This window comes from Centroberyx affinis, unplaced genomic scaffold (assembly GCF_046629955.1).
Source record: "Centroberyx affinis isolate AG114_WGS23_722 - 3 ecotype Tasmania unplaced genomic scaffold, CSIRO-AGI_Caff_v1 ptg003200l_1, whole genome shotgun sequence".
Lineage (NCBI taxonomy): Eukaryota > Metazoa > Chordata > Actinopteri > Beryciformes > Berycidae > Centroberyx > Centroberyx affinis.
In genome coordinates this window covers 2,949-15,296 of record NW_027281241.1, presented here as the reverse complement: position 1 = coordinate 15,296, position 12,348 = coordinate 2,949, and the positions used below count along the sequence as shown (strand labels likewise).

Below are 12,348 nucleotides of genomic sequence, written 5' to 3'. Positions count from 1 at the left end.
ATTGAAAATTGCATAGCATTGGCATTTTTTTAGCTTTATTGACAGATCCTTCTTCCACATCATGCTGTAAGCCTTCTCAATATCAAACGAGACTGCTACAAATGAATATTCAATACTATTCAATTGTTAAAGCTTAAAAACTTTAAAAAATATATATTTTCAGAAAAGTATACAATGCTTACTTTCTCACCGATGTATGCACAAGCACAAACAAGAGCAACATAAAGAGTCGCAGAAACTAATAAAAAAACCCACAGAAATTAAGAATGTGACTCATAAAAATGTGTGAAAAACGGAAGAAAAGACGGTGAAAACGACACTTAAAAGCAAGACTATCATAACATTTACCATGTCAGTCTGGTGTCACAGCCTGCAATTTCATTTCATTAAATTTACAACATGACCCACAGCAAAATAAATCCTGATTGGGTAAAACTGGATACAGAAAAGAAAATAATCAGAATCACTATTGTTGTTCAGCACAATTAATTTACTGGAATATGTCTCGGTGGCATTCTTATATTAATCCTTAAAACACACTAAGATCAAGCGCATGATTGCAGACAATAAAACATACTTTTATCATTGAAGAAATAACCAAGACACCTGTTCTGGAAGTAAAAAAGTAAAAATAAAAAAAACTTTATTAAATGGCTACATGTTTAATCGGGCCGTGCATTCATCACAGAGTTAATGCAACCAAAAAAAAAAAAGTGCAAAAAAAAACAGCCACATAAATAGACTCTGGTAACACATAATTATGGCCCATTATTGCCACCTACTTGTTATAAGACTAGGTGAAAGGCCATAAAATCTAATAAAAAAGCTTTAATCCATCTAAACACAAAACAACACAGAAAATGTAAAGTATCAAATAAAATTCACAAGATAAACCCAAAGCAGGATAAAACCCATTTCACATTTATGGGAATGGGGTCAAAGTCCTCACTGATACCTGAGTATTGAGTACAAGTTCCGTTAAAAGTTAGTGATAGTCACTTAAAAACACATTAGTGCCAAGTAGCAAGAAACAATAGACACCCATTTTGTAATTGTTTTCACGGTAACATGTTTTGAATGACAGAATGTGCGTGATTCCTCATTTCATGTGTGTGACACACATCTTTTTCCCATCGTCTCGTGTGAACAGCTTCCTAACTGGATTTCATCTGCTGGTTAAGTCAGGTTTACAGGGAGTTACAATAACCAAGGAGGGCCAAAATAAAAGCATGGATCACAGTTTTCAGGTGATTAAAAGACAAAAAAGGTTTTTAGCACTAACAGTTGTAGGCCCAATAATAACAGCATCAGGGCTGTAGTTAAGACCACTTTAGTGGAGTCCAAGTCAGTTTGGAGACCAGTTCCAGTCGAGTTCAATACAGAAAAAAGTACCAAAGAGGTTAAGACCGAGTCACCGAGTTATGTAGGTGTTAAAAAGTAGAATCAAGCAGCGGGAGTCTCAGTTGTTTGGGACGTCAGCTTGTCCATCTCATGCAAGTCAACCGCAACTCCGCTTCTTGCCGCTTGCTGTTTGCTTTCTGTGAGAACATATAAAACAGTTTATGTTATACTGAGTTTACACTGTCGAAGGGAGGTGGTATACTACTGAGGAAGTGGGAATAGCGCAAACATGTTTCAATATAGTTCAATAATACAGTAAATGGGATGATAAGGGGTTAAATGTTAATAATAAAATGTTGGGGAGCAGAAATCTGTGACTTACGACGTCTCTTCACAGCCCATACTACTCCTCCAACAAGCAGGACGACAACGGCAACGACAATGCCAGCGATTTTGCCAGCGTACATTTTTTCACCATCTGAAAGAATATAAAAAAGATGTTTAGGTTGGGCTCAAGGTGCTTCACTGCAGGTTTGTTTCCAAGATCGTGATTTAAGAAAAGGTGCAATGATTGCTATTAAAAGGAAGTTAAATTCCTATCGTTGTGAGAACGTGGCTATGAATCTTCACACCTTAGCTGCACATGTCCAAACAACTCCCACAATCCCCTTCATGTATTCAGAAAGAATGAAAGATCAAATGCTTCATGGGACTGTAAGAAATCTGTACTTCTGTTTTCTAGAGAACAGCTAAAAGGATATTTACCAGGTTCTTTGGACTCCCCTCGCTCCTGCATCTTGTTGCCTTCTGTTACTTTTAGGGCTGTTTAAAATGACATAAACAAAAGCGTTCAATTCGGCTAAATCCACACACACAGACTATCATTGAAGGGTTTCATTCCAAAACATGATATATCCATTCTGGGGAACGAATGGTATCCGAAAGTTTTTTCAAAAATGCAGATGAATGCATTTGAGGAAGTGTTATCACTTTGTCAAACAAGGACTTAAATCAGCTACAATTCTTAAAAACAACACTGCAAATAGCTATAATTTCATGCTGTCAATCATTTTGCAAGAGCCAGTGTTTATCAAATGGTGAATATCTCATTTTGGAACAAAACTCGTAATCTTCTGATGCCCCCATTTGGAAAGCAAGAGATTTAAGATGACTAATAACTTCAGTGCTGCTCCACAGTGAATTTTATGGCCAGCAATCATTTCTGAGAAATTAGGAGATACATTTTTCAAAAGGAGCAAAACATTATTTAGCTACACATACAAAAAGATTTGAAATTTAGTGCACAGCAGCAGCGAAAAGGCCACATCTGTGTCGGAAGGGTTAAAAATGTCACTTTTTTTGTTGCAGTGCAAATCCAGCCATATAATTTCACTGTGACTTCAATTCTTGAAAATGTGAACCACAGGATTAGCTTCACTGTGCTTACCAACAATCAGGTCAACAAAACCTCTCTTGCCTCTCAATTGTGGAACAAAGCATGTGTATCTTCCTTCATCAGACCGCTGCACACTGGAGAGTTTCAGTGAAATGTTTCCTTTGGTCATTTCCTCACGGAAGAGAGATGTTCTGTTTTCGAATCGCTTGTCCTGAAGATCAGGGCTGTCTTCTCTGTGTCGATAAACGTGGACAAAGCTTTTATTGAGCTTCCACTCCACTACCAGTTCCGTCACATCTGATGGGGGCTCCAGGTGACACGGCAGAAAGGCGTCACCACCGATAACTACCGTTATTGGCTGAAGTGAACCAATCACCTCTGGCTTTTCTGGAGAAACAAATATTACATTTAGACCCAATAAAGCCTCTGTAGTCATGACTCATCTGTAACAAAGTACAAAAAAGACAGCCTGCTTTTTAAATACTTCTTGAATTACAGAGTTGAGGAATCTGTGGTTTTGAATTCAGTGGTGTGGCAACTGAATATCAGTCATTAAATATCAGACAGGATCTCTCCCATCATCCCCCAGTCATTCACACACTCAACATACGGGTATAGCATTGTGGTTTGTTGTTTGTTTATCCGTTTGCCAGGAGACAACAAACTTTTGTTGGTTAGATTAAAGAACACAAAGAGACTTGCATATTTTCTCAGGACCAGGAAGAGTAAAGCTTGTATTACTCATTTTAGATGCAGCCTGTGAAGTTTGTACACAAAATATGGCTAAATACATACAAAGATGTAACAACACAATGTGAGTAGGCCTACAGACTGTTACATTTGGGTTGGTCCACCTACTAGGTCACTAGTAGTACTATCACAATATTATTGTGTACTTTTCATTAATACACAGGTTAACGCTATAAAAAGCACCATCAACTGACAATTTTATAAATGTTTCAGTTTATAAAATGTCCCTCCCTGATTTTTAACGGGTTACTGTAGAAACCAGCGGCCTTATTCACAAAGAGTTTAGTCTTAGTGGTGAAATTCTAAGAAAATTTAAATTATGACGTTTTCTAACGTCTCATTCTACATTAAATAATTGAAGTTGAAAGCAATCCACAAAGCATCATTGTCCTTGACTGAGACTTGGCAGGAAATTAAGGAAGTTAAGGGAGTGTTCCTCTGACAGTCAAGGTTGGATTATGGACCGGGCCAGTGGGGCCAGTGCCCCGGGGCCTCGGACTGCCAGGGGCCTCCGAAGCAGAGCCGGGCGGCCCTATACGCTCACTACGCAAGTTGCGTAGGGCCCAGCAAATTACGCAAGGGCCCCGCCTCCCCCTCGTGTCAAATCGCGTGTCAATGTTTACAACTTCGATGAGAGGATGAAGTGGAACTATCTTTCTGTCACGAAAAAGAGGAAAAAAACACTACGAGAGTGAATTGAGGGAATAGCAAGGTAAACTTGTGTTCTCTCCTCTCCAGGATTGATGTATTGTTATCTATTTACAGGTGCTATGCTTATGTTTGTCAGTAGAGGAGATGCTGGATCATCAGCCAGTACAAGCACAGACTCAGTTGATCCACATCCAGCCTCAGCCAGTACTAACACAGACCCAGTACAGCCGGCTTCAGCAAATACTAACACATAGCCTATATTATTATTACTATTCAATAAATATTGTTTGTTTATACCTGATTCTGTTCTGTAGGCCTATATGTCTACTTATTCTTCGACCGACAGATTCTCTCTGTGACGGAACGTTAAAACGAACGTTCGTGGACCGTTAAGAAAACTTTCCAAAATACCCCTCAGGGAACGTTCGCTGTGGGGGTCCAGCGAACGTTCCCCTACCCTTCAGGCAACGTTCGCGGAACGTTCCCCGAACCAAAAATTTAATTTACTGGGTACTTTGTTTGAGTATTTTATTTTGAAATGAACTAAAATAATGTATTTTGACTGTCCTCTCTCCTTTTACAATCACATGGAAAAACAGAGCGTCATAAAACTGGGTCAGCCACACCTCACTGATATTATAGAGAGTACGCTATCTGATAGTATTTCCGCAATAGGCTGCAACTAACTATTATATAATTGTGCCATTCAAGATGATTGGGCATGCATCACTGCACAGATTTTGACGCACAGATTATTCTTATGTTGTGTAAAACCAGAATAGGCCCACCTGTCATTAAATGCTATGCCTGGTGTTTTAGATGTGACTCGCACACCGGGATGAGCCACATGAACTCCTGTCATTCAACCGCATGTCTTCCAGTCTAAGCGATACAGGCCTATGCGCCATTTCCTGTTGCCATATATGTCTCTCACACTCTCACACACACAAAAAAACAACTCTGTCAAGGTGTAAAACTCTCAAGAAATAGGGGAGCGCCGGTACAAAAGTAACACTTTTTACTTTTTCCCAGTTTACTTCGGTATGGTGAAAGTAATACATATTACATAAGAAACACATGCATGTGTCCCCTTTCAGTTGTAACTTTCCGTATGTTTCTGAGTAAAATGATCTGGACATAAACAGACGGAGAACACAACTTGCACAATTAAGCATAGCACCTGTAAATTATAGATAACAATAGCCTACTATTATTAATTTTATCAGCTGCATCAGGCCCATTCAAACTGGCTCCCCCAGATTTCCTTTTATACATTTTCAAATATAAAATAGCCTACTATTTATACTATGGCTCGGCTGAATACTTGATGGTTATTATTTAGGTTATTATTTATTTTTATTTTTACTGAGAAATGTGCATCCATACTGCCCAGTATGCCCAGCTAATCAACATTTTAAATTCAATATTTAATCAATAGTCAATGTCAATCCATTGCTTTCCATCTTGCATTAGACCAGAGTTGTAACTAAACCTTGACTGAGAGACTAGATCATCATTGTCTTGTTTTAAAATGATGTGCGCCTATGAGGAGTGCCATCACGCCCATATACTGTCTGGATTGAGAGAAGTACAGGAGGAAGCTGGAGCAGAAACTCCAGCAGAACAACATGAGAGAGGTCTGGAGCGGCATGAAGACCATCACTGGTTTCAGGCCGACTGGCGGCAGAGGGGCTGAGGGCGGCTCGGACAGAGCCAACGAACTTAATCTGTTCTTCAACAGATTTGACACAGTGACCCCTGCCCAGCCCCCCCTTGACTCATCTGTCGTCTGCCTCCAACCAACATCTACTCAATCGCCCCCCCTCCCCCCTCCTACAGCCCCCCATCCTCCACTGAGGGTCCCACTTCCCCCCCCTCTGGCTCCCAGACTGACTGCCCTCTCCAACCTGACAACTCCACCCCTCCCCCTCCCCTACCTGTAACCTCTACAGTGTGCTTCACGGCTGACCATGTAAGAAGACAGCTGATGAGACTCCACTCAAGCAAGGCTGCAGGCCCTGATGGTGTCAGCCCCAGGGTGCTCAAAGCCTGTGCCCCCCAGCTATGTGGAGTACTTCACCACGTCTTTGTAGGGAATGTCCTAGTATTTATGTAAGGAATAGGAGTCTTTTCACACAGTGACACTGATCATGAAGAGTTATATAATTTTCATAAAGTGGCACAAATGGGAAGATAAATATTCCTACAATGTCTAAAAATCAGTCTCATATCAGTCTCATAAAGTTAACCATCAATTTGAAATATCAACTAACAATTGAAAAATTATTATTGAAATTTCAATATTAATAGTTCATCTCAATTAAAATACAATAATATACCTTCAGTTAACACTAAATTAATAATATTGGTAATTTAACTAAGGGTTGAAGGATAAAGTGAGGACTTTAACAGCAGAGGTTGATTCATTCATGCATTCTGTAATACAGACACAAGACCCTTTTTGTATAAACACACAATTTATTGATTAAAAGTAACACAAACTAATACAAATTATTTACAAGAGTGTGGGTATGGGTGTGAGTGTGCATGGGTCCTTAACTATAGGTATGTATGAGCATGCTGGCCACATGACCAGGTCCTGGCCCTTTGTTAGAGAGAACAAAGGGTCGTAAACCATAGGCCTAGATGGAGGGAAAGCTGTGTAGGCCTGGTGGAGTTGGTAAACTAAGTTGGATGAGAATTCAGGGATTTTATCTAACAATAGACTATAAGTAAATAGAATAACGATATATTCTTTGCTGTTATGAGATCATGAAGTTAGATCATGTTAGTTAAAATACATGCAAACCCTAAGTTTGGGTGTATTTTAACTATCTAACATATGGGATGGCTATTTGGTGTTAACAGACCAACAGTCTGTAAATACAATACATATCAACAATTCAGCATTAGTAAACAGTTTACATTCACTCCATTGAAAATATATGTCATTTTCCTAATGCTGTTGCTATGCTATATGCCCAGTTGTTACAGTCTTACTTGGAGTCCTTTGTTTGTCGCGTTGTGAGCGGTTCAAAGCTTGCGGTTTCAAAACTCTGGTTTTCCAGGGAAAAGGATTGCTCTGTTGTGTCCTGATGTCTGGGTCGGTGATCCAGCGGTGTTTCTCTCTGTTGGCCACATCTGTTGCATGTGGGAGAAAAGGGAGAGAGTTGTGTGCGCTCCTCAGCACGTCGTAGGCTTCTGGTGTAGGCCCCTGGTTCGGTCCTGGTTCTGGTCACTCTGCTTTCTTAGCAGAGGAAAGTTCCTTTCACATCCGCAGTTTGCTTCTGCAGGGAAGAGAGGGTAGGCTGCGCGTATTCGCTCCGTTTTGGAGGAGGCAGGAGACAGCACAGGCCTTGGGCCTGCAGGAGAAGGGACACCAGTCCTTCTGTGCAGCCACCAGGAGAGAACTCAAGGGGAGCCCCAAAGGGCTTGAGAGACCGAGCAGTAAGAGCAGTCAGAGTAAGAGAGTAAGAAGTACGAGCGAGAACAATGGCAGCACTTGGTTTTTAAGGAAGGTGATTTCACACCTAGGTGTGAAATGACTCGCAGCCAATCAGGGCACGGTTTTGGGTGTTCAGGGGGGTTACCACAGGAAACAGTTGTAGTTCTTTACATAGGGAACTGTAGTTTTCAGGACGGCTGAGGGATTGTACCTACATCCCCCCTTTGGTCTCAGGGCTAGGCAGAGCCATAGTTCTTGAGAGCATAAACTGGTACATGATCCATCCTGGCAGTTCCAAGGTCCTGTGACAGTTGGTAAAGGCTCAAGAGCAGTTAGGCAGTTCATACAGACAGGACGGTCTGTTGGTCAGTCCATTTAGACATGTAACAACTGGACAGTTTACCTTGGCTGTAAACATTCTGGGCATATTGTTGGTACTAACTAAACTTGGCTAGGTAAAAATAACATGTCATAACACAATTACAAAGACAGGGTCCTAATAATTCAAATGACAGTCAGTAGCACAAAACAAAATACCAATAGTGTTCATGTTCCTATTCATCATTGTACAAAAGAGATAGGGGAGTTAGTGGTTCAGTTGAGTTAAGGTTTTCACTGAGATCTCTTTTGGAATATCAGGGTGTCCCTAACGTCATGATAAGCCATGTATGGAGGATCCAGTGCATCCATGTTTTGATGGTGCTTTATGGATCAGATGACATTTTGAAGCTACTGGATGTAGTGGTTTAGTCTGGATTTCTCAGACTGTTTTAGTCCCTTCTGTAGAGACTGCTGTGGAAGGGTGTCATCTCATTTGCATTAACATGACTGAGAAGTCCTAATGGCTATATCATGGTGATCTTTTAGGCTTCATGATCTCAATTTAGAAATGCCTAAGAGACACTTTGTCTCAAAGTGTGCAGCTAAAAGACATGAGTTAAAAGAGAACAATTTCCCTAAAAGAATGTTGTTTGTAATGTATCCTATATAAAAGGTGTCTTAAACTAGTGTTTGTTTCACTGATATAGGATTACACTATATTGATCCTTTTATTAAGGTAGGCACTCCCATGGAGATGCTCCAGGTGTACCTGCAAGAGTGCACCATGGTAGTTGGTTTATCCATTTAAGAGTCAGAGTCTACTAGTGGGTGGACTTAACTAGTAGTACACAAATAATCTCGGATTGCTGCTGTTGTCAGCTACTCTGAGGTGATTGTGTTTGGCTTGTCATGCACCCCCCTTTCGTCAAGAAGGTGTGCAGAATGAGAGTGTTAGGAGCTAAGACAATTTTGTTTTGGATCTCTATCACTTTATGATGGAAGTTTGGTGAGAGATAATTCTTGTCTTGCATTATTGTCTATGAACATGAAAATCGACCTCTATAACCTTTTGGTTGAAAGGTCTTCTTGATCCGTGGTTTGGAGCTGTAAAGCTCTGTGTAGCCACAATCAGAGATGGAAGTGAGGTCAGAGACCGTTTGGGTTTCATCTGCAGAAATGTCAGGCAGTGCTCCTGTACGGCTGACTAAAAACTCACGTTCAGATTCGGTATGGGCCAAGTTGATTTGGTCTGGCCTTTGTAGTCTGTTCCTGTGCCTATGGTCACAGCGTCTAGGACCATGGCGTTTGGTGTTGTGGTCCTTTGGTGGACGCCCACCACTCCTTTTGGTTCGGTTTTGATGAACCGGGTAGTCTTTTGTGAAATGTGAGCCTGGGGGTCTCACAGCATAGGTTTCTGAGTGTATACTCTCCAAGTGGATGGTTTTGTCTTGCTCCTTTCTATTGCTGGGTTTGACAACAACGTCCCAGGCCATCTGAGTCGTCTTGCGGATTTCATGCATCGAGGGCTGGCCCTGACGGGTCATGAGTGCAACGTGAGTACGTATGCAAGGATGAAGGTTGTGTATGAACAGGGATTTGAAAAATTGGTTTTCTTCTAAACCAGGTCTATTCTTTCCCTGAAAGAATGCCCTCCTCAAACGTCTATAATACTTTTGAGGATGCTCAATGCGACTCTGTTTGATGTTGATGGCAGCAATTGTTGCCGATGTTTCGTCAGCAGAAGGAGAGTATTCCTCTTTCAAAGCTTCACAAAGCTTGTCAAAGTTATTTCTGATATTGGAAGGTTGAGACTCTACGAATGTGTGTACAGTCCTAGAGCTAGTTTTCCAAATCAGTCGGACTTTCTCTTGTTCTGTTGCCTTGGGCAAGTCAGACAGGTTATATTCTATTTCTCTGAGATAGTCATCCACGTTGTGATCATGGTTGTCTGGATCAAAACGTTCTATGTCATCCGCTATGAGCTGTAGCTCTTTAAAGCGAACATGTTGTGACATCTCTTGAGTCTGCCTATGTGGAGGTGGCAAGACTGAGTGGTCGTTAGCATGATCACGTGCTAATTGATAACTTCGGTGTCCTCTCTCTAGATGAGAGGCTGAAGCTGAAAAGCAGTCCTCACTCTCCTGATGGATGGGAGGTGGAAGGAAGATTTCAGGCCTTTTGGTCCCCCCTTTGGAGGGAAGAATGGAAGAGCTAACTTCATATTTCGTTTGTGGAAAAGAGTGAGAAGTTGGGTGCAGCTCTTCTGTCTCTTGTAAAGAGAAGGAAGTCATAGCATTACTGTCCCAGTATCTCTGAGGAGATGGGGAAGTTGAAGTCACATGAAAGCGACTGGAGTCTCTAAACAGTGTCCTACCTCGCTTGTGCGGGGAGGCTAAGTGTCTTTCCTCTCTGGAGGACAAGGGTTTGACGTCATGGAGCGGCTGGTGTGCGCTAAGCTTGGGATGATGCTGGTCATCCTTAAAGCTGATAATTTTGTTTTTCTTTTGGGAGGCAAAGTGTATCTCCTGGACTCTATTGGCCAAGTAGCGGTCTTGCTCAGGGTAAGTACTCTGTTTAGGCATGGGTCCTGCCTCCTGGGAGGTGGACCAAGAGTCTGAGTCATCATCAGTGCACTTGTAGGCCTTCTGATGGCATGACGGTTTGGGATACACATGTTCTGAACAAGAAGAGGACTGTTGATCAGAGTAGCCTGAATCAAAATGAAACCCCCCTTTCCCATTTTCACGAGATGAAGAATGAATTTTGCCAACGGGAGATAGATGCTGGTCATGCTTAGACCAGTGGTCTCGGCTGATGTTAGCCAAAGAAGCTTGTGTAAGTCCAGGACTGGAGCTTACAGCAAAAGGAGAGACATAAGATGGCAAATTAGGGAGAGGGTTTCCTAAAGTGATGTGGGATGATGGAATTTTCATCTGATCACTACCATCTTCTGATGGTTTAAGAGGACATTGAGCTAGGTTGTTAGCCTGGGGAGATGACACTGAAGTGCTGAGTGCCTGTGGCAGTCGTTCACCTCTAACCTTGAGCAATTGCTCTTTGTAGGAGCAGAGATTTGACTCAGCGGAGTGCAAATCTTCTAAGTAGCGCAGGGCTTTCTTATTGGCTATCTGGACCTCATGGAGGAGACTAGCATTGTGGGTCCTAATTACAGTCAGTTGCTCTTCTAAAGCTGCATTGTTTTGGCAGGCAAGACTAGTTTGCCTATGAACTAGTAAGAGCAAGCTGGAAAACAATGGGTCATTAGGCTCATTGGGCTGTTCACACCTTTCTTTGAGGAGAAAAGTTATTTCTTTGGTGCAGTCCCTGGAGTCCATGCTGTTGATGTACTCAAGGTAGCCTGGGGCTAGGTTTTGGGACACAAAAGAAATCAAATTTTTGATTGCAAGGCACTCCATGTCTGTGGGTAGAATGGAGTTGTTGTACTTTGAATGAACAAAGTTAAACCGTTGCTTAGTATGGGATTGCTGTGGGGCTATGTATTAGCACCATTCAGTGTAGCTGGGTCAGCTCACTGGCATAAAGCTTAACTGGAGTGGGCTGTTCACACTCACAGTTTTAACACCTCTTGGGAGGGGTTCTTACTGTAGTACAAGGTTAGCTACAGTACCACCTTTTAGTGGGTTTATTACAACAGTAGTCAGGGTTACTACTGAAAAGAACACAAAACTGAATTGTGGAAAATTACAGCTATGTGGCACGAAGCTTAGTGCATAAGAATCTACAGAAGCTGAAATGCACAGCAGTGACAGCTAGTGGTACAAAAGATCTCTGGCTCTGTGGCTTCACAGGGGCCGATGGCTCGCTGTGGCTCAAAAGTGGCAGTTAGATTAATCACGGTTAATGCTAACGGCTAAAATAGTATTGAATATCACGGTATTCGAATACTTTGTAATACAGGACATCAATTAATCTCTCTTAGTTTCAACTGACTTTAAAGCTTAACAAAGTAGACTGTTTGGCAGCAATAGCAATCTGTTGATTGAATTATTATTGCTAATATTAACACTACTAATGATTATTAGGTGTTAATGTTAAAGTGACTGATATCACTATAATGATCTCAAATTGATAGATGATCAGCTAAATTTTTTTGGAATTAACTTAACAACATTTATCACAGTGCACTTCCTAGAAGTACAGTTGGGGCTTCCGCTCTGGGAAGAAATGGCTCCACCTGGTGGTGGAACTGAGAATTGCTTAATTCTAGTGTTCAGGCTATTTTGTCATTGAACCTTAGTTATGCACGTAACTAAATATTATTTATATTGTGAATATTACAAAAGCATGAATAACCAACAATACTGACCTCACACGGGGCACCATTAATGTAGGGAATGTCCTAGTATTTATGTAAGGAATAGGAGTCTTTTCACACAGTGACACTGATCATGAAGAGTTATATAATTTTCATAAAGTGGCACAA

The 12,348-nt window shown here is 41.4% G+C and overlaps 1 protein-coding gene across 1 annotated transcript; it reads right to left on the bottom strand.

Annotated features, from left to right (window-relative positions):
- Positions 1 to 288: 288 nt before the first annotated feature.
- LOC139660033 (CD276 antigen homolog) lies at positions 289 to 9,448 on the bottom strand. Its single transcript, XM_071538072.1, has 5 exons — positions 9,331 to 9,448; positions 2,789 to 3,124; positions 2,107 to 2,163; positions 1,724 to 1,819; positions 289 to 1,538 (listed from the first exon to the last, which is right to left on the bottom strand). The coding sequence occupies exons 1-5, from the start codon at positions 9,446 to 9,448 to the stop codon at positions 1,444 to 1,446; spliced, it is 702 nt and encodes a 233-aa protein (XP_071394173.1). The 3' UTR covers positions 289 to 1,443.
- Between the last annotated feature and the right edge of the window lie 2,900 nt (positions 9,449 to 12,348).